Below are 22,191 nucleotides of genomic sequence, written 5' to 3'. Positions count from 1 at the left end.
CCATAGTAACCTTAATCTGCAGTAGAAAACATTAACACTCTCAACCCCAGCCAGATGTTTCCTCTCTGTAGTTTTTGTGTTCTGTGTTTTTTTGGGTGGGTAACTACATTTCAAACAAAGCAGTAGGTTGAAGCCAGTCAACCACTATTTTAGTTTTCTCAGAAAGCTTATGGGACCATTATAAAGAAAAATATAAAATGGTGCTAAATGCTGGTGGCTTAGAGCAGGCCAGCTTAAGACAGAAGAAATTTAATAAAGTATAGTTAGATGGGCAGGAAGCCCAGATAGACACACTAGTGGCCTTGGGCATCTTGCAGAGGGAGAAAATGAAATCAGCTAATACTCCTATTGATCCATTCACTGCTTTGGAAATGGGGTTCTTTTATCTTTATTTCATTTGGACCTGGTGAGAAGAAAAGGGAAGTTTCACACGAAGAACAAAGTTTGGTAAAGTGAAAGTCCATTGTCATATTGCTGTTATCAATCCACAAACTCACTTAAGTATATAAAAGTATTCCTTTATTTAATTTAAAAGCATTTAAAATATTGAAGTAAGCATACAATTACATGCTACATTACTGGAAACATTGCATATTCACAGCATAGTTAAAATAAAGATATTAAGTATATTAGTGCAAAGAACAGTCACTGGGATATCAATAATACCATATTCCAGGGCTTTCATGGATCCTGGATTAGGAAAAGAGATTTGGCAAACACATACAATTATTCATTGTACAGTTCCCCTTCTGTTCTTGCAGAACAGAACTTGCCTAAAAGCTCAAACCAGTTAACTATTAGTTAGGACTGCCACTTGCTTCTGGGTGCAAAATGCTTGATTGATCAACCCAAACATGGAAGTATTCTTTGCACATCTGCTAATCACTTGTAAAAACAATCCTGTCTTGTAGCAGTCTCAAAACCACACTCAAATAACAGTATTATCCATATCAGGGGTACTACTTTGGTTTTTCCCTTTGTAAAGAACATGCTTGTTCATATGATTCTGTATAGAAAATAAGTTTACCAGCTGTGAACATTTGTTTTAGATGTTACTGGACTTCAGTTTAATGTTCCATCCATGGGAATCCAGTCATTCCTGTCTTAGATGCACACATTTAATACGTTGACTTAGTTGTGTTTGAACTGGAGGAATAAGAGGGGGATTTTCTTGGGTATCTCTTTGAAGAGAGGGAGACTTGCATCCTCTTGGTAGTGCGCACACTTCGACAGAGGAGGGCATTTTTCAAATTATCTCTAAAGTCTTTTGAAATGAAGTAGTAGATAAATGGATCAATGCAGCTGTTTAGAGTAGAAAGGCAAAGTGCTGTGATATATAATGCATATATGTTACCGAGGCTACTGCTTTTGATCTGGGCATAATGGACCACAAGCAGAATATTGCTAGGCAGGAAACAGATCAAGTACATAGAAAGCACTGTAATGATGAGCTTGATGGCTCTTCTCCTTTTCTTCCCAATAGTTATGTCTGTCATGGAAGCACTAAGAGTCTTTATCATGAGAATGTAAGCCACAGTTGTGAGAACAGCTGGGAATAAGAAGACCCCAATGGCCAGGGAAAGGAAGTAGTTAAACATGTCACTGGCCAACACAGACTGAGGTAAGACATCATGACAAGTGGTGATGTTAAGGTGAGAAATATAAACAGTTTGGTCAACAAGATATAGTGGTATTGTGCCAAGCAATATCAGTATCCATACTGCAATCGAAACTTTCACAGCAATTTCTGACTTCTTTCTTGAGTGCAGGATGGGGTTTGCAATTACCCAATACCTTTGCACGCTGAGGCATGTCATAAAAAGAATGGAGCAGTACATGTTTCCATAAAAGAACCCAACAAGTATTTTGCATAAGGTTTCCCCATAGATCCAGTTGTTGCCATTAATATGGTATGCAATTTTCAGGGGGAACCAGATTACAAAGAGGAGATCTGCCAGAGCCAGGTTACCCATATAGATCACTGCAGGGTGCTTCTTCTTTGTTCTGAAGAAGAAAACCCACAGAGCCATGGCATTGCTTGGCAAGCCAATGATGAAAACTGTAACGTAGATCACAGGGAAGAAAACTGTGGTCAGTTTTCCTGTAAGGACTTTGACAGCAAAGTCATCTATGGTGTACGCTTCATTATTTGTTGAATTGGTTTTATGACCAATAAAGCTTCTTCCTTTTGAAAAGCCAGTTTGGCTTGTCACTAAAAAAGAAACAAAGCAAATATGTTAAGCTACTTGGCCATTAATTAAAAGTCTCCCATACAGCCTATATAATGAAGTAACAAGTTATAAATACATAATTCGTATCATAATTCATTTGCTTTTGGATAAAACTACTGTTGAACTGAGAAGACTATATAGGCTAACTTGACTTCAATAGGAAGACTAATAAGACAAACTCTATAGCAAAACATTCTTAAGTTGTCACATTTTCTTGTGACTGGAAGAGGGAAGACACAACCCTTGGTTTGGCCCCTGAAAGCTGCAGGGTGTCATGTTCACTGTTTCAATGTAGTTTATACATCGTAATGTTTCACATGCCATGGCGCTGATGCGCGTTTCTGTTTGGGAGGGAGCTGCTGTGAGACCTTGTACCAAGTTCTGTATGTGAAATCAGGACAATGGAATGTGTTTGGGTTATTTTCTCTGTTCAAGGACTTTTCCCGCAGACCATCAAAAACCGTTAGGAGCACCTGGGATTGTGAACTTGGGAAGATTCTACGGGGGGAGGGATTTCGTTTGCACCGAGGGTTTTTGGTTTGAATTTGGCGCGCTTTCATCATTCTCAGCTTTCTCTGTGATCCTGCAAGCTATTCTTTAATAAATCAGATATCTTTGAATTCCTGTTCATGAGTCAGACAGTGTTTTAGAATAGGCAACCATTACACAGGGGATGTGGCCAGCCATGTCATAGAAGTCATGGGGCCAAACTTTGGCCAGATTTTGAGGAGCAAAAGAGGTGCCTTAAAACTCTAAAAAAAGGAAAAAGATCAATCCAATGTAGAAAGGGTTGGTGAGTTTAAGGGGTGAAATAAGGGCCTTAAATGTATAACTTAACATATCTGTTTTCCCCCTTACTCCTACTTCCAAATATTGCCCCTGCCTATTGCAGGAACACATGTAATCTGTTGCAGATTACGCTCCTGCATTCTGGATGGGGCAAAAAGGCATCATCAGCTCTGCACCTTTTCTCGCTTTTTAATGTTAAAGTCTAACTCCAATTTTATTGATGAATCATATCTAGTCTGGCCCAGAATAGCGAGCTTTGAAGGGAATTTTTTTAAAAAAAATAAATCTGTTACCACAGTAGAGGATTTTAATGTAAGCAAGGGAGTTTTCAATTCTGTAATTGAAAATATCAGGAGGACAAGATAAGAAAGATGTTTCATACCAATGAGAAAAGTTCTAGTCTGGATTGGATTGTCCCCAACATGTAATGTTTCTCAACCATGGCAACTTTAAGATGTGTAAACTTCAACTCCCAGAATTCTCCAGCCAGCAGAAACACTGCTATAAAGGCAACAGGATGCAATTCCTGCAGTCTAAACTGTGGAGTCTCACCTTGGTTAGATCAGAGTTTGAGCCTGAATGTGTAGGCTATTATGGACAGAGCTATACATTATTAGAACAAATGCATATGCTGTGCCAGATTTCCACTTTGCTCAGCTAGTGTGAGCTAGCCAGCAGGCAAAATATATGTATCCCCCACCCCCATTCTTCTACTTTCTTTTTCAAATATTTTCTTCAAGGAACTCATGGGGAGATACATATATATTTCATTTTTTGCTCAACAAATAACATCTGCATATTTAATAATTTACAGCTAGTTTTGCTTCTGACCCTTTTAGATTTATTTTTATCTTAAGGGTCTAGAAAAGCAAATTTTTCTTTTCCTAGAAATGCCCCATCCTAGTACATCTGCCAACTGGTATTATAGAAGAAACCTGGCATTGAGAATCATGTATTGATTCACAACACGTAACTTCACATATTCTGATGCAAGAGATTGAGAATTAGGCACAATATTCTTGGCTGACAGTTCCCAGACACTCAATAGGAACAGTTCATTTTAATCTCGCATACTCAGGACCAATTTATTTTACTACATAGCTTACGTTACATTCATGCCCTTGTGTGGGAGGCCATTACTACTAACTGGACACACTGGGTCAGAAGTTCACACATTAATTTATGCAAACTCAGATCTTTTGTTCACTGAAAACAGTCATGCGTTTGTACAGCACCCCTTTGAAACTAACTTGGATGGGAAAACAAACCGTTTCCCTTATGTAGAAAGTATATACTTTGGCATAAGCAGAGAAAGAATCCTTATTAGGCAAAGATGCATCTTCTTTACCTAAATAAAGGGCATTCCAATCTAGTGTTTTTCTTCTGAAACAGCTTTATAAGAATGACTTCTTATGCTATTTTGAAGATTTATTACTGCCTTGCCAAAGACAGCATGGCAATGTTACAACAACTAATTTTTACTTAATAGAAAACATAGTTCTGCCATTACTAGCTAAGTATATAGACAACAAGAAAACAATAGTGTTCAACATTCGCTTGTAAGAAAAAAAATAGTGGGTTTTTGAAATAAAGTTCTTTGGATCTTTTCACTAAAAATCAAAGTACAAGAGGTACTAGTTGCTACAAGTCAGTGGATCAAGTCGTATTCCAAGAAGCATTGAGCTAAGACTTCTCAAGGAAAGGAAAGCCATCAAGGTGGAAAGTTTCTTGAACTTCTGAAAGTCTTTGTAGCTAGAGATCTATACTTCAAAGGAGTTATGAAAACAAACTTTTGCTCCTGCTGTAAAGAACCTGTTTGTTTTGCAACTGTTAGGAACTAGGTGTGGGTCCTCAGGTTAAGCTTTGATTTATCGGACAGAGGAACAACAAAAAAGCTTCACTGAATATATAACATCACCACAGTAACTCAGTGCACACATCCATTGGGGAATAAGTCCCAATGAACTTACTCCTGTTTTGATTACACAAGAATCTTTTCTCTGGCCGTGACTATAAAGCTAAATGCCCAATATGGTGCCCAAGTACAGTGATACACCCAAAGGGTCTCCCTTGGTGCCTCTCAGGCTTCCTATCCTCTCTGGCATTTTCCTTTTTCAAAAAAGGAACGGGGAGCAAACCTGAGACATCCACCAGGATCCAGGATCTTACTTCCAAGAACGGCCCCTGACCTTTCTCACAAAATAAAAACAATGGGCTGCTGGAGCCGGATACCCTTCGCTTAGGCTGACTTCCTGCTGACCCCAAAAGCATCAGGATAAGCAAAAGTAGGAAAAAGTGCGCCGTGGATTGCGGATGAGGAGTAGAGCAGAAGGGAAAGGGCAGGTAGCATTCTGATAAAACAGGGTTTTGTCCCTGGCCCTGTCCCCACGGCAGCCATTTTGTTGAGAGGGCAAGCCCCCCACCCCACCTTCGTCCAGCAGCGCCTTGGGGGGCACACGCACAGCATGTACCCAGAACTGCCAGTCTACCCACCCACCAGCCCCGAAAGCTGGGAACTCCCGCTCCGATGAAAAGGAAAACGAGAGAGGGCGAAAGCGTGCCAAGCGCGGGGCTCTCGCGTCTCACCTGTGGCAGAGGCGACAGCCAGAGCGCCTCCCAAGACCAGGACCCCCAGCCAAGGCTGCTGGAGGTGACCCATATCCGCGGCGTGGCACCCACTCGAGCGCGGCGGTAGCACCAGGAATTCCGCCTCCTTCCTCGTCGGCGCCCGGGAGTTTCACCGGAGCTTCGCTGCAGCCTAAAAAAGGAGGCGGAGGCGGGGGCGGGGCCTGCTGCTACCTTGAGGGCGGTTTCGCGCCCTCCCCTTGTCACGCCGGCCAGGTGCCCTTTGAGCCTTCGAAGGGCGGGGAAGGCATGAGGCTGGAAAGCCTCTCCTTCAGCGCAGGACAGCCCTGCCGCTCGTGGGGGAGCCGCTCGCCCCGAGAGTCGCCCGCACCAATTGGAAGGATAGACCTGTGTCTCTTCCCGCTTGGAATCTCTTCCCTGGGAGTGGCCCCACCGATTTCAAGAGGAACTAGCTCTGAAAGAAAAACTCTGTGCGTCCATTAAGAAGGTCTGAAACGCATGGGGAACGTTTTTATTAGAACCCATCAAAACGACCCGAAACAACAATGAAGCGAATCCGTATGTGTAATCGCAAAGTGTCAATCCGGAGCGGGCCTGTCAGTCCAGAGCTAAAGGGTGCCACGCGCTTTCCTTTGCTGCCTCTGCCTGGAGTCTCCGCGGGAAAGTAGGAGGTCGCGAAGGCGCCCAAAGAAAAAGGCTGCCTGGCGTGGTTCTCCTATCCTCTACTGCAAACTATAAAAGCTCCCTTTCTTTCTATTGTTGATAGCCGGCTATCCACAAACAAATTTGAGCGTAAATACGCAATTTTCACCTCTGATAATATTTACAGTACGGGAGGTCAGTGTTTCTCAACCTCAACAATTTTCAAAATGGGTGGACTTCAACTCCCAGAATTCCCCAGCCAGCATGCTCATGAAAGAGCTCGTGAAAGCAATTCACAAGTATTTAATTCCAGTTAAAACTTTGCCACATTTTGCACCAGCTAGAGGTTCAATATTGCCTGTAAAGAGGAGGCCTATATAGAATGTGTTACAGTATTAAAAACAAGAGGATCACCAGAGCATGAGTCAAGTTATAAATTTGCAAACCGGGATTACCAGACTAAGAGGTACTTCCAGAGGTCACTCGAACCTATAACAACAATGATGGATCTATGAATATGTTTTAACTATGGACATGATCCTTCAGGAATCCTTTAGAACAGAATGAATCCCGTTTCTCTGGACTAAGATACACCCAGTAGCAGTTACTATTATCTGGATTAAATCTCAATTTGTTAGCTCTTACACAGTTTCTTACTGTAGGCTAGTACAGTAAGTAGGCTAGCCTACTACTAACACATCTATGCTGAACACAGCTCTAAAACTCTAAATTACCTTGCTCAATAGTTTCACAGAGACATTTTATATAAGGGGGAAAAGCATGGAACCCTGTGAGAATGCCACAACATCAGTTGAAAGTTTCCAGCAGCATCTTCTGGAAGTGCCCATGAAATTACAAAGCCCAAACCCTGCCAGCTTCACTAGGAAGTAAGAAAAAGCTGCAGAGGTCTAACTCTTCATTCATAAAGCTAGTAAAATATTTTCCCTTTTTCCCTTTCATAGCTTTAAAATGTTAGAATAGCTAGGATGACCATTCTCAAGTGTATATAATTCTGTGGAAGATGGTGGGACAAATAACTGAAGAAACAAAGGTCAAAGATTGAAAGACCTCATTTCATAGTGATTTTATTTCAATTGATAAGATAGTTTTACTGATTGTCTAGTTGTATTACCTGTTTCTTTTCAAGTTAACTGTAATGGATTTTTAAAAATGTATCTGTCCTCAAATCTGTTTTGGATAAGAGGCAGCTTGCAATTTTGAAGATTGCTATTTTGTCCCCAATCTGCTCCTTTTTTCCTATTGAAAGTAGGTTTACTTATAGCTGCCAATTGCTTATTCATTTAGCTTGAAGAAAAACTCCCAAAAGTGAGGCCATTACGCATATTTTAAAAGTTAGCACATCACAAAGATCCAGAGCAAACAATGCAGTGAAAAGCTATCAATAACATTTAAACTGTAAAGAAAACTGAGTTTTAGAACTTGTTCTTTCATTTTTGGATCTGGTCGATCTAATCCAGCTGGAGAACAAGATTACATCAATTATGTAATCAGAATTGTGGAGGGAACAACTCTAATTACTTTATCCTTGAATGGTGGGTGTAGTCTGATATCTACAAGCTCATGAATCAGTAATGTATTCACTCTGTAACTCTATCCTGAGACTGATTTTAAACTGCAGAACTCATGGCCACACAATCTGTCCTAATTTATATATCCTATCCCAAGATATCAAAATGGGGAAAATATTCTTCTGTGCCTTGTAATAATCCTGTTGCTGTTTCCAGACTTTCAAGTACATGAATAAATATGCATTCTTCACATAAGCAAAAGGAAAAGCTTTTTATATCCATGGAATTAACAAAAGATAGCAGCAAATCTATCATTCATCTATTTACTGGTTGGATTACATTCTACTCTTTCATCATACAAAAAGCATTTTTTGTAAAAAGTGTGAATAAAGCAATTCTCACTCACAAAGCAATTCTACGCATATTATTAAAGACTTAAGTTCTGTGCATTTGATAAACCATTCTGACAACATTGTTAAATACATCAGTCATTCTGTTAAGGAATGAAGCAGAAAGAACACACATTGGCACTTAAATTACAATTTATGTTATTTATTTAAACAATACAGATGCTAGAAAGTTCTTATTTATTTTTTCCTGAATTATTATGCTATTAAATAAGAAAACTTGTTTGAGCTTTTAAAACTCTGCTAAAAATGAAAGTACGATTGGACTTCTGGTGGGGACAATGACAGCTTGACCTGTTTTTTTCTGCTGTCTGCAAACTGACCTGTTGGAGTGGCTTTTTTTCTTGGGCTCAGGCAGGCTTCCTTGGAGCCCAGAAGTGTTCTCTGTGACCAGACAGCTGATCACAGCCAGAAGACCACAAAACGGTGTTTGGCAATCGACTAGTAAGCGATCAGCTGGGAGGCGGGGCATCATCTTCTTCCCAAGCTGCTCTAAAGCCATAACTGACCTTAAAACTGCTCACCTCATTTCTACACCACTAAGTTTTTTTTGTTTGAATTTTACCAAAGAGAGGCTTTCTACAACAAAGAATTGTGGAATCTCTTGGTGACTCTCATTATTTTTGAAAATTATTAACTTGGTAATTTGGCTTTTTATATATAATTTGTGAAATTGAGATTTAAAGAATTTTGTTTTTTATTGCTTTTTTATTAAAGTGATTTTTGAGAAATATAAAACTTTCTCTTCTTTGTTGAATCTGCAGATTGGAGTTCTAATCTATTTGCTTTCACTTTCCCATGGGAATGCTGTTTGTTATTACTTTTTATTTTCCTGATTGGCCACACTGGAGATAAAAAGGCTGGAGAGAGTGTTCAGTTACAGCGTTAATGACTTTACCTTCCTGAGGCACTAGAGGCTGCCATAATTTATCTTAGTGTTAAGAAATATGGAGGAAATTAATTTGATATTTAAAGATCTCTACAACGCTGTCTTGGAGCATTTCTCGGAGCATTTCTCAGAATTTGTGGAGTCCAAATTGTCACAAGAATCGAGAGAAACTGATTAAGGCTGAAAACTACGTTAAGAGTAAAGTGGTTTCTCCAAAGAAAAAGATGAGAATTGGTGGCTTATGTTTAAGTAGTCAAAGGAAAATTGAGTTGTCGAAAGTTGAAGATAAGAAGACAGTGTTGCCACCACACCATGATCAAGAAAGAGAATTCAACTCTAGAGGCTGGAAGATTTTGGACAAATATTTGGGCTTTTTAAAGCAGCTTGTAGAATTTGAAATTGACAAGAAGAAAAGTCTGTACATAATACTGAGACATGTAAATACCTTGGTTTACTTTGAAGTGGGATAATTGTCTAAATGTGTTTATCAGGATGGTTTCTTAAAGGTTTGGATATATGGTTATGCTGTTTTGAAAATTCTTACATTTTTGGTAAATGCATAGGTTATTGTTTAAATGTGGTTATCAGGATGGTTTTTTAAGGGTTTAGATAAATGTTTATGCTGTTTGGAGAATTTTTATATTTTTGGTTAATGTTAATTTAGTTGGGAAGTAGGAGCAAATTACAGTGAAGAAGGGTAGTGTTACTATATTAGGTTCCAAATTATGTTTGAAGGGTTTTATATGTTTTTCTAGAATTGGGAGGATAATTTTGTTTTAGAAGGGAATGTAATAATGAGAATTTAAATGCTTTATAAAAATAATGTTTACTATAATATGAATTGGAGTAAGAGATTATGTATATCTTTGTTATAGAAAGTCAGAAGTCACGTAGTAGTTCGTTTTGTGTTTTTTCACACCTTTTTAGTTCTGTTTCTTTTTCTTTGTAGGCCTCTTTATTTCAATCTTTTAATGTATATTTTGAAAATGCTTTAATAAAGTTTTCTTAAACATATTAAAGTACTATTAGGGTGCAAAAATCTTTAGTTTGCTTAAAGAATGTTAGTTATTAGGATATTTCAAGCTATTTGTAATCTTTTGTCAGACTATGATTTTAAAAAAAACGACAAGGCAAACTATCTTGAAGTCCAGTCTGGACTGTTCCTTCCACATAGAACAAGAACAGAGGAATATTTTCTATGTGATGCATGATTTACAACCATTAGCTTATCTTCAAACAATTTCAGCAAATCACCATTTTTAAAGCAAGTCTGAGCAGACAAAATGATTTGTATTTGCCTACAGAAATGTGGTTTTTATTCCCACCTTGCCTAACTATAACTATTTTCTTAGTTAGTTGGAAAATGGAAAATGTTCTTCCCATAATTAAAATGTAATTTCATAGAAGATGGTACCTGTACCAGGGGAAAATTTTCATACTGAGAAATGGTATACAGTATGTAGGTAGAGGATTACAGTAATGGTTCTTCTTTTCCGATCTTTAAAACAGCCGTGTTGGATTCCTAATTCATAAAGCAAACATGAGATACTCTAATATAGGTTTGGCTCTACCAGTGAACACATGTCTAGCTAAGACAGAGGGTGTATTGTTACCAAGCTCCCCACTTCTGCTTCCCAATTCACTACCCAGAGTAGTCCCTTACTTGCCTTTATGGGACGGGGTCTTTGGACTAGCTTATCCCCTGCTGGCCATCCTGGAGGACTCTGTCTTCCCCCAGACCTTGCACGGGCAACTGGCTTGGAGAGTGGATGGTGGGGGTGCTATTGCTGGGGAAGAGGCTGGCAGGGGGAGGGAGGGATGGGAACAGCAGTTGGGAGGAACAGCAGATAATCCTCCTGCTTTAAATGGTGAATCGTCCCCAGTCTGGGGAAGCAGCTCTTCCTGGATTGCTCCTGGTAGATCAAAGTAGATGACCACTTACCAAATGAAATAAAAACAGGAAGTGAACATCCAGTTCAAAATGGCTGTCTAGATCAGGGCCGCTGGTGACTTGTAAGGTGACTTTGTGCAAAAAGGTTTTTGCTGCCCCAGGCAAAAGAAGAAGAAGCCTCGGTGCAGCTCATATTTGTTAGGCTGAGCTTCCCAGAACTGCCACAATATGCGCACTGGAAGATGTTAGTGGCACTGATAGTTTTGGATTGCGCGATACGTATGGTTTCTCTGAACTGATACACAGCACTTGTTTTGGAAGAAGGGAAATCTGACATAAGTGAGCACATGCGGTTGGTGTTTGGAATGGAGAATTGATTTTTAAAATTTAATTTGGTGCTCCCCTGACATGCAGCGCACAATGTGCACACTTACTTGTGGCGGCCCTGGTCTAGATACTCTGAAGAAAAGGCCAAGTTATAAATTTGGTCTCAAAATCCTCTGAAGTTCACATCTTTGTTTAGTTATAATTTGCCTGCTTAATCCCTCTTCAGCGTGCGGAGCTTGCCGATCGGAAGGTGGGTGGTTCGAATCTGCATGACGGGGTGAGCTCCCGTTGCTAGTCCCAGCTCCTGCCAACCTAGCAGTTCGAAAACATGCAAATGTGAGTAGATTAATAGGTACCGCTTCGGCAGGCAGGTAACGGCGTTCCATGTAGTCATGCCGGCCACATGACCACGGACGTGTCTACAGACAAACACCGGCTCTTTGGCTTTGAAACGGAGATGAACACCGCCCCCTAGAGTCGGATGCGACTGGACTTAATGTCAAGGGAAACCTTTACCTTTACTAGACAAAGACTGTCTGCTTGACTTCTCTGGTCAGTTTATAATTAAGCATCATTCCTTGCTCACTAAAAAAACAGCTGGCATAATACCCAATAACGTATTTTCCCACTTCCTATAAAAGATAAATCTCCCTCAAGTTGAGCTTGATTCCCAATGGACTACATGGATATGTTTCCTTGTACAGAACTGGTTTTAATTCCTAAAGCAATTCTACAAGGCAGAATATAAGTTCAGAATTCTAGTTTTATTATTTAAGTTTGGAATATATATCTAATTTACATGTACACATATATTTGTTTACATTAAAGCAGTGGTTCCTCCTCCTCCTCCTCCTCATCAAAAGCTTTTAAGAACCATCACATAATGCAAGAGTTAGTGGCACTCTGAATTTAAGTAAGAAAAATAATGGATTTTTAAAAAATGAAATGGCCAAAGTCACATCCATTTGGTTGAAGTTATGTCCATATATCATCAAATCTCACAAAATGTTGGTGTTTCCAAGATTTCAACCATTAAAAAAATATATATTTTGGTACCCATACTTGAAACCACCTACTGGATACTTACAGACCACCCATAGATCTGGAATGATTGCATTAAAGGATAACTAGACGTGACCATCAAGAATAAACTCATTCCTTTCTTGTTTAATAAAGCATATTCACTAAATTAAAGGAGTGAATTACTGCTTTAGGCTTATATAAGAAAGAACAAAAGGTTCCTTTTAATTTGCAAAGTGTCTTCAAAAGACATTACTGTAAAACAGATTGGATTGATGAGAATACTTTAGTTGTGACTGCTTTGGGGGTCATGGACTTTGTAGCTGCAAATATGCAAGCTATATTAGCAGAAGGCTAATCATCTGGCTTTACAGATGTTTATAGTAGTAGATACATGATTACTATCTCTGTCACTGCTAAAAATCAGGGTTGCCTTAATTTATGTTTTTTGTTTCCTCCACAACATGGAAGTTTCAAATAATGCCTCGATATTTAAAAGCCTTAGTTTGCTCTCTGTGAGTGCCATTTATCTTGCAGCAGTGATTGCAGCTTTCAAGTCTTTTAGGTCATTGCTTTTGTCATGTCATAGTTGATTCTGAGTCTTTTTTCTTCAGAATATAAGACAAGCTTGGAGGTCCCATCTAACTAACTAAACTAACTTGCATGGAGGATAAGATATCTGTGTCATCAGTGTAAATTAGAATGGGCACAGATTTATTTGCCAACTTAGGTGGATAGAATTTTTTTTTTTTTTTACAAAACTTGAATTGTGGAACTGATGTACAATTTTTAAAAAAGGGAGGAACTACAACACACCTTTATTTGATCCACTTTTGAATAGTGCTGAAAGGGATCATAAGGAGGTAGATCTGGTTCATGTTGTATTTTCATATATTCTCATAATCAAAAGTGCTAGTCTGTGATCAAGAGAAAAGATTACCTGTCTTGCTCAGAACTTGTATTTAGGGATCGACTCAAATGCCACGTTTAATCAAAAGAAGACAAATGTGACCCAGCAAATTATCAACTGATTTGGCCCATAAGCATAATTAGTAAACTGTGATTTTATTTATTTATTTTCTATCCTGCCTTTTTTTTTCTAAATAACTCAATGCAGTGAACAAACCTAATACTCCTAATACTTTGTAAGAACAAACCTAATACCTTTCCCACATACCATTACAGTAAGCCACTCAGAGCCAGACATGATTGGAAGAGCAATAAATAAATACTTCAATCAGTCAATCAATCAATCAATCAATCAATGTTGATTTTGGCTATGGAAAACATTCCTTTTATTACAACTTTCACTACCAGGGCAAACAGAACATTAAACAATCATCGACAATCAACACCAGAAAATGTAATAATGCTCAAATTTTGTCAAGGGTTAGCAATTACAGTAAAACTTTATCATAATAGGACCAAGATGGTGCTGAAATACACCCTCATAACCTCTGAAACAAGTGACAATTGTTTTTTCTCAGTTGAAATATTGTGTAAAAATATGATTTCTTTTGTGTTTTTAAAGGACTTCACATAATATATAAATTGTTTCTTTCTTGGCTGCACTTTGAATTTTAGCCATAAAATGAGAAAACTCTGGATTTCATTTCATGTGCTAATGATTTCTTCAGAATTTTAATTCTTGTGTTAGTTCCAGACCCTGCAATATTTCAACATGGTTGAGAACAGGCCTTACAGGACAAAAGAAGTGATTGTATCAGCCAGAAGAAAAAAGTAACTTTGGCTATTACTCAGAAGACTGAGTATGCTTATGTACCTAATCCAGTGTCCTTCATGTACATTTGTTCATCTTGTGATTAATATATATTACACTTAAGATATCTTCAGGGATTCAAATTCATTGCAATTAGAAATACACAAGGGTAGGGAGAAGTACAGTTGCCTTCTGCAACTAGGGTGGCTTCCAGATGTGTGGCCATGTTTTTCCCAGCATTAAGTAATGACCATACTGCTTGGGAATTTCTCAGAGATCATGTCCATATATCTGTAAGGTGCCAAAATTGGGGAAAAGTATTCTTAATTAAGGGTGGGCAACTCACTGACCATGGGTCACATGAAGTCCAGTGAAACTCAGTAGAGGGTAATGCAACTGCTCTTTCTTGAAATAATAATAATAATAATAATAATAATAATAAACAGCTTGTATTCTGCCCAACTCCCAGTGACTTTGGGTGGCTCATAACAATCAAAGGCATTAGAATAAAACCAATAAAGCACAAAGATGGCAAGTGCAACAGACCAGATGGAATGAAGCAAGGGATCTCACTCTCCCAATCCAATTTAAGGTAAAGAGAAAGGGGAATATGAGATGCCAGAAGTTTGGATTGTCACACAGTCTAATCCATTGGGAAACTAGTCTTGGTAATAAGATCACTGTCACATCTTTCCCCTACCCATTATTAGTCTTCCCCCCTTCCAAAATAAGAAAAGGTCCCCATATTGATATTGGATGCATCATTCCAGGTCTATCCACCTGTTGGATGTTGATCATCCTCTTCTTCCCCTTCCTTCCACTCTTCCCAACACTATAGACTTCTCCCGAGAGCTAGGTCTTCACATAATATGTCCAAAGAAGGATAATAATCCTTCCAGTCGGAGGAGATGGGCGGTGACAAATTTAATAAATAAAATAAATAATTTGAGCCTGGTCATTTTTGTCTTGTGTAAGAACTCTTGGGTTGATTTGTTCCCTGATCCATTTGTTTGTTTCCTTGGCTTTCCATGGCATTCTCAGGAGTCTTCTCCAGCAACAAAGTTCATAAGCATCAATACTTTTTCTATCCTGCTTCTACGAAGTCCAACTATTGCTTCCATAGAGCGTCAAGGGAAAACCATTGCCTCCACGATTCTAACCTTTGTAAGTATAGATGGAGAGCTGTTTTCCAAAATATCTGGAAGGCATCAGATTGCTATCCATGCTCCTACGTATTTTAGGGTTATGCAACAATAAAGGTTTAGAGCAAGATAGGTAACCTATGGATCTCCAGGTTTACTTAAACTACAATTGAGAGAAGTTTCAGCAAGAGCAGAGATGTTTGGGAAACCGTAGATTCTTCAACCTTGTTGCAAAGACAAGGTTGTTTATGTTATTCTTTCTAATTGTGACTCTCTCCGGTAGCCATTCTTACTCAGTGACTTATGTGTCTCCAGGCATTTTCCCTTCCATTCAGTCCATTGTCTCTGTTAATATGTTTTCTACTACAGATTAAGGTTACTATGGTAACTAATCATTCTGGCTGGGTGAAGAGGTTGAATTTAATTGTCCTCTTTTCGGATGTTAATTTTTGCACCTGGGGAGAAGACCTTGCCTGGACTTGTTTTAGTTTCAGTTTCCCTTCTGTGTAGGCATGTAGAGAGTTAAGCAGCTCTCACTGAGAGCCTGTAAATATGTTTGCTTTCTATAAATAAAATTATTTTTATAGAAATGCCTGGTGTGTGACTTTTCTGATCTCTCCTGGGCCAAAGGCTTTCCTAGCAATCTGCCAACAGTCTCTTCCCCAGTGGAATGCAAAACCTTAAAGGCCAACCACTTGCCTGAAGGCAAGCATTTCTTTTTTCCATTGTTCCACTGTGCTGTAGAGGAAGCCCAGCAGAATGGGGGTACTCAATTCATCTGAGGAATCAGGCTCAGGGAAGGCATCCACAAGGCCCAAATTATGTAGGCACATGACTATTAGCCTTGGGATTGGTGTCAAGAACTAATGGTAGAATGATGCTAAAACATCCCTGGATTGCTTTGGCTCAACCTCTCTCATCTTTGAGCTGGAGGCTGGGGCTCTGATCTTCTTTGGGCAGGATACTTGGAAAATATGTTTGTGTGTCTATGTGTACTCATTCTACAGTACATGTGTGAAGTGATTTTGAAACATCCCATGTTTCCTGCATTCTACAATAATTTCTGAAATTATAATGGTTGATTGTTAAGCAAAATATCAAATGATGATTATCTATCTATCTATCTATATGTTTGCTGTGAAATAACATGAAGAAGTAAAAATTAAGGGAGCAAACAAGGAAGCTAGTGTGATTGAAAAAGCATCACTGTACAGTTAGGAGGAGGAACACATAGTTCTGAGTTACTGATCCTTGCGCTCTGTTTTCTAGTACCTTATAAGGAGATGAGTCTCATCATAACATGAGAGGCTCAAGAAGTACAATAATACTACTCAGATACTAAATTCATAGAAATAACTTCAGATCGTAGTTTCTGTGAAGTTTTCTACTCCTAAATGAAATCAATGTGCATTCTGAAAGTTCATTTTGATTTACGTATTACAGTAATGAGGTTTGAGTGTTTATGTTCTTGAAGAGTTTGAATTTGCAACCTAACATTCCTTCCTTCTTGTTAAGAGATGAAAAGCAGATCACTGCTCTGCACTCAGAATACTTCTAGCCTCACATCAAGCCCAAAATTTATCATTCATAGTGCTGAAGTCTTGCCTCCTGTAAAGCAACCTGTATCCACATCTTGTGTAGATGTGGATTACAACTGTCACCATTCTCAGTAATCTTAGCTAGGGGATTGGGAGCTGTAGTTCAAAGCATCTGAAGGACACCAGGCTGGGGAAGGATGCAATAATGCTTCATTTCCTTCCTCTGAAAGAATCAGATTTGTATTGGCTGAGCATCTTAAAAAATAGATCAGAATCGGATTTCAAGTAAAATCGAAAGCATGCTGAATAGACTACTTTATAGCAGTCTGTCTGTAAGTAAGCATGGACAAATATTCAACACTGGCAAATATGTGGGGAGGTTTCATGAATCTTACAAACAGATCAAGAGCACATTTTTAAAAAACCTACCTAAGGGATTATTGCAGCTTGATTTTAAGCATGCTTGTTTAAGAGCAACCCTATTTAGGATTACTGCCTTGGGGGAAAAAGGTTAGGTGACTCCATCCCACTCCTCTTCCCAGAACAAGCTATGGTCCTGGCAAGAGAAGCCGGGACCAGGGCTGCAACTAGGGTCTGTGTCACCCGGGGCAAACATGGATTCCACTCCCATTTTGGCACACCCCCCGGTGCTCATTTTGGCGCCCCCCCCTAGCATGGCACCCGGGGCACATGCCCCGGTTGCCCCCCCCCAGTTGCAGCCCTTGCTGGGACCATCACCTCCAGATGTTCTTGGACTCTGACTTCCATTATTTCTAGCCAGCATTGCCAGTAGTCTGGAAAGATGGAGTTTGAGTCTCTCAGTATCAGTTGACCTGTGGGTTTCTGTCCTAACAGTCAGGAACCACGCTGAGATGAGGAATAGGTCTCTAGTGTTTTATTACTGCTACATTAGACAGAAAATCCTAACAAACTGAAGAAGCGTGGGAAAAACCCAGACAGATAAACCCCAAAAGTCAAGGCAGGTCTGTTCTGTGTCTCTTTGAATGGCTGCTCAACTCCTCACTACTACACATGCATTTTCCCCCCTGGATACGGGCCCCCTCCTGCTCACCATCAGTGCTCATGACAGTTTCTCTCCTTTGCAGACAGGGTTACGTGGGGAGAATTTGATCAGACGATAGAGACTCTCCTTAGTAAATAAGAGATGAGTATAATTATCCAGCTTATAAAAATAAAATAGATCTTAGAGATGTCCTACACCAAAAAGAACATTTAGTTGTTTCTGCCTCCCTCTGTTCTACATTTGGACCTATCTCGTTCAGTATCTTCTCCTTTTTCAGAAGCATGTTTTTACTACCCTAATATGACTTGGCTCTAGCAATTCCCATGCCATAAATATATGAGCAAGATAGATGATAAGATAGGTAGAACCTCCATTTGTAGAAGCATCATTAATGAGAATTGGCTTTCTGCTATGTGACCCTCCCAATCTCCAAATCTTGAAAAAAGGTATGCATGTTTTGACTTCTCCTCCCCTGGCTTAAAAGGAAATCCCAATGTAGGTTAGAGAATTGGCATCATATAACCGTGCATGTGATTTGAAACTTAGCATTCAGTTGCTTTCTATGGTAGTACTGTGGAGTTGTTAAGCCTTTCTGTAATAGGCGTCTGAGCATTGCCATCTAGAGGTAAACAAGCAAACTAGCATCATTTTGCTTGTTCTGGTTTGCTTTGTTTCAAAAAAGTTGGCTCTGACTCGGCAGGCTGTCCTCCTGGTTTTGCCAGACTGAAGATCTTTTCCACACTAGTGACTTACAATGTCTGCATAGCAGCCATTGTTGAAGTGATATAAAATCTGTCTGTATTACTATTATTTTGGCATAAGAATGGTTGGATGAACTCTAGAAGACACTGTAAAGCAGGGTTCCTCAACCTTGGCAACCCTAAGCTGTGCGGACTTCAACTCCCAGAACTCCCCAGCCAGCTTTGCCAAGGTTGAGGAACCCTGCTGTAAAACATTGGTGAGGAAACGAACCATATTTTTGTCCAGTTTCCTTTGCATATGCAGAAATTAAAAAGGAAGTTTGTTACAACAGCTAGGAAAGTTGTCAAGAAAGAATTGCAGTGACAGTTAAATATTTATGCATTTATTGGGCTTATAGGCAGCTCCAGTCTGCTCACCCTGAGTGGCATACCACTCCCTGATACTTTAGTGGGATGAAAGCATTGAATGAAGCAGTACAATGACTAAAAGTATTCCTATGTAACTGGGGTCATGACTAGAAGCATTAACACTCATAGAGGCCCACTTCCTTTTCCAAGAAAGAGAGACCCTTTCCCTCCTGACCAGGGTTTAGCAATGTCAGGGCTGCCAAGAGAAGCTTTATTACAGGCAGACCTGAAGTTCAGCAACAGCAGCTGGAAGCCAGAGGCTCCAGGCATCTGGTTGGCTGATTGCTGGGTTGAGATCTATGGGCCAGAAGGGAAGATTGGCTTCAGGCCCCTCTCTCACCAGAAGCAACAGGAGAACTCTCATCCAATGCCCTTCCAGATTCTGCTCTCAAATGAGAGGGGTCCAGATCACTCCCTTTGCACCTTTCTACTCACCCCCGCTGATATAATCCCTATTTATACTGAAATCAAGGTTTAACCCTCACGCCTTTTGCAATGGGCTGGAGGAAGTATTATTGTAAGGGCCTAATCTGATTTTAGGCTGTTTGAACCTGAGCTTGCCAAAACTAGCTCCCACATTCTTTTTGCCCAGAAGTGGCTTAATTTCTTCTAAGTTTAATTTGGGGATAAATAAATACAGTTTAAAATCTTGCTGTTGCCACTCCAAAGTGGTAAGCATAGAGTTCTTATCATCACTTATTGGTTCTTCTCCTGATAGCACAGTCTCTTGTTGGTGGGCAGGGGACAACCATTATAATCTACCTCTGACTTCTCCACAGGACTAGATGTCCCGGGTGTGGCCAAGATATGCAGTGCCCACAGATAAAGCTGTAATAGCTTACTGGGATGGAAAACAGAGGCAGCACAAACAAAACATGTAGTTGCCCGCACACCCCAAATGCAAGTCACAATCCCCTTGAGCATCTTGCCTGAGGGGAAGTCCAACAAACGAGTCCAGAGCCATGGCGGAATCGGCTCAGAAGGCAGTCCAAGGTTCAAAATACAAATGTCAGTGTTAGTCTGATCCAAAGTCAAACAGTGGAATTCCAAGAGGCACAGGTTTTCATTAGGTGAACAGACAGAATAGCCTGGCAGAGTCAAAGTCAGTCAGCCCTGACACAAATCGACACTTTAATTTACAGTAATATTGAATGAACGGATAACATGGGACAGTGTTTCTCAACCTTAGCAACTTTAAGATGTGTGGACTTCAACTCCCAGAATTCCCCAGCCAGCATGACTTTCTGTATTCTTACAAGAGAACACTCTCAAGCTCTTTGGTAGTTAATTTTTTCCACATTAGGAAACATTCTAGTAAAAATAAGAAAAATATACATCATTATAGAGGTTAAAATATCATCTGACATAGATGTACACCTGAATTTCTGCAAAACTGTGTTTTCCTTCCTTCTGTAAATTTATCCCATCAGCAGTTAATTTTCCATTTTCCCTTTCATATTCTGAGAAAGACAATGTCCATATATGTCCATTTGCCACCATAGAGAGGAAATGCTTATGGGTATGGACTAGAAAATCCAGCTGTTCCAGTTGTAGACTTCAGTGAATGATCCCTGCATGTTTCAGTATTTGCTGAAACTGCTTTAAAATTAAGTGACCAGAAGAACAATAATATTGTTATATAAATACTTGGAATGGCTTCATTTGAAATACTGTATAGAGTTGAAGGCTCCTCAAGATCTGGAGAGTGTTATAGAAAAGGGTGATAAATCACATGAAACCTCTTCGTGAGGAAGGAAGGATTCTTAACTCTTGTCATCTTGGGTACATTTCAGTTATTTCTTCTATACCATCTGCAAAGGACTACTAAGGTAAAGCAGGGAAAACACACACAATAGTTTCTCCAGTACTTTTTATCTGAAGGCTCTTCAGTTATTCTTCCAATAATACTAAAACATTGTCAAATCACATACATTTCCAAATTAGAATATAAACTGTCAAATTTTATGTAGAATACCAGGACTAAATGTAAAATGGATTGCCCCTGTGTCCTTAGGGAAAGATTGTTGTTTTCTAGTACCTTATAAGGATTTTAATAGTGTAGGTTGATGAGATAGACTAAAAAGTCAAAGATAAAGACTGCTTAAATGTTGACCTAATATGTACTCTATGAAGCTTAGGTCCACGATTTCAAGAGAATTTGCTCTGTTCTCTTTTTTTAAATTTAGATTTCAAATTTCGTCACCGTCCATCTCCCTCAAAAGGTAGAAGTTACAATAATAAAATATTGTAAGGAGACAACGAATCTTGCAGCACTTTCAAGATTTTAACATTATTACAGATGCGTTTGCAAATGCAGTCCTTTAATCAGATATTTAAAATGATATTGTGCATTACATTTACAAGTATGCGTATGTGTGTACTTGCACATGTTGATCATTAACACAAACATCCTTGCATTGGTGAGCTTATTAGCATGGAGTGTGATTAAAAGCTGTTGTTCAGAGCAAAGGAGATGGGTTGGAAACTCCTGATGAACTGTAGCTTTCTTGAAATGCTAGTCCATTACTGCCCATTACTGCCCCCTGGCTGTCCTCCATTGATTTATGAACTAAGACATTGTGATTTTGTGCTGCATAGAAGAACTTGGGTTTCCAGCACAGTATCTCTCCACTCACTGGTGCCCTCAAACACCTCCCTTAATGCACCAAAAATTAGGAATTTTGGGAGATAAACTCCATCTTCTAATTATCACTCATCCTTGTTCCTTCTTTCCTTAAAGGATCTCTGTGCCCACATGAAACCCAGTGACATTTCAAGAGGGGGCTGGAGAACTAGGATCAGAATTCCCAGAGCATCTGCCTTTACAACAAAATAAAAAGAAAGGGCAATGAGTTTCAGTACTAAGTAGTCGGGGATGACGGTGGGAAGAAGCCAAGACTCTGAGATTGTCATATTAATTGAAGCAGTGGAGGGGGGTGGTTTTGCTTGAGTGTGTATATGTAGTGATACAGTGAGGAGAGGAGCCTGGGTGTGTTTCTGCAAGATATTTGTGCAAATGCAAGATACTTGGCATTTGGAGCTCAGATTATTTGGGATCTGGTATGCAGAGCCAACCTCTGTACTGTTCTCACCAGAGCCAAACTCTGCACTGTTCTTAGTTTCTTGGGCAAATTGTCTTTCGTAGACAGATCCTTATGTGTTTCTCAAGTTTTGGAACATGCCAAATTAGGCTAGGGAGAATGTATTTAAAAAGGTAACTGCCTTACCGTATACTCCTAATTCTTTGGAATAATATACTTCAATTGATTTGGCATATAAAATAGCAGGCCAGATAGTGTGTTGCAGCCCATTGCCTTTGTATTTATGCACAAATATTTATACAGATT

The 22,191-nt window shown here is 39.4% G+C and overlaps 1 protein-coding gene across 1 annotated transcript; it reads right to left on the bottom strand.

The window, feature by feature from the left end:
• Window positions 1–502: 502 nt before the first annotated feature.
• On the bottom strand, window positions 503–5,787 carry F2RL1 (F2R like trypsin receptor 1). Its single transcript, XM_063295542.1, has 2 exons — window positions 5,607–5,787; window positions 503–2,212 (listed from the first exon to the last, which is right to left on the bottom strand). Exons 1-2 carry the CDS (start codon window positions 5,677–5,679, stop codon window positions 1,119–1,121), a joined length of 1,167 nt encoding a protein of 388 aa, XP_063151612.1. The 5' UTR covers window positions 5,680–5,787; the 3' UTR covers window positions 503–1,118.
• Window positions 5,788–22,191: the final 16,404 nt, after the last annotated feature.

This window comes from Candoia aspera, chromosome 2 (genome assembly GCF_035149785.1).
Source record: "Candoia aspera isolate rCanAsp1 chromosome 2, rCanAsp1.hap2, whole genome shotgun sequence".
Classification (NCBI taxonomy): Eukaryota; Metazoa; Chordata; class Lepidosauria; order Squamata; family Boidae; genus Candoia; species Candoia aspera.
Note: the sequence above shows the minus strand (reverse complement) of the source record. Positions and strands in the feature narration are given on the sequence as shown.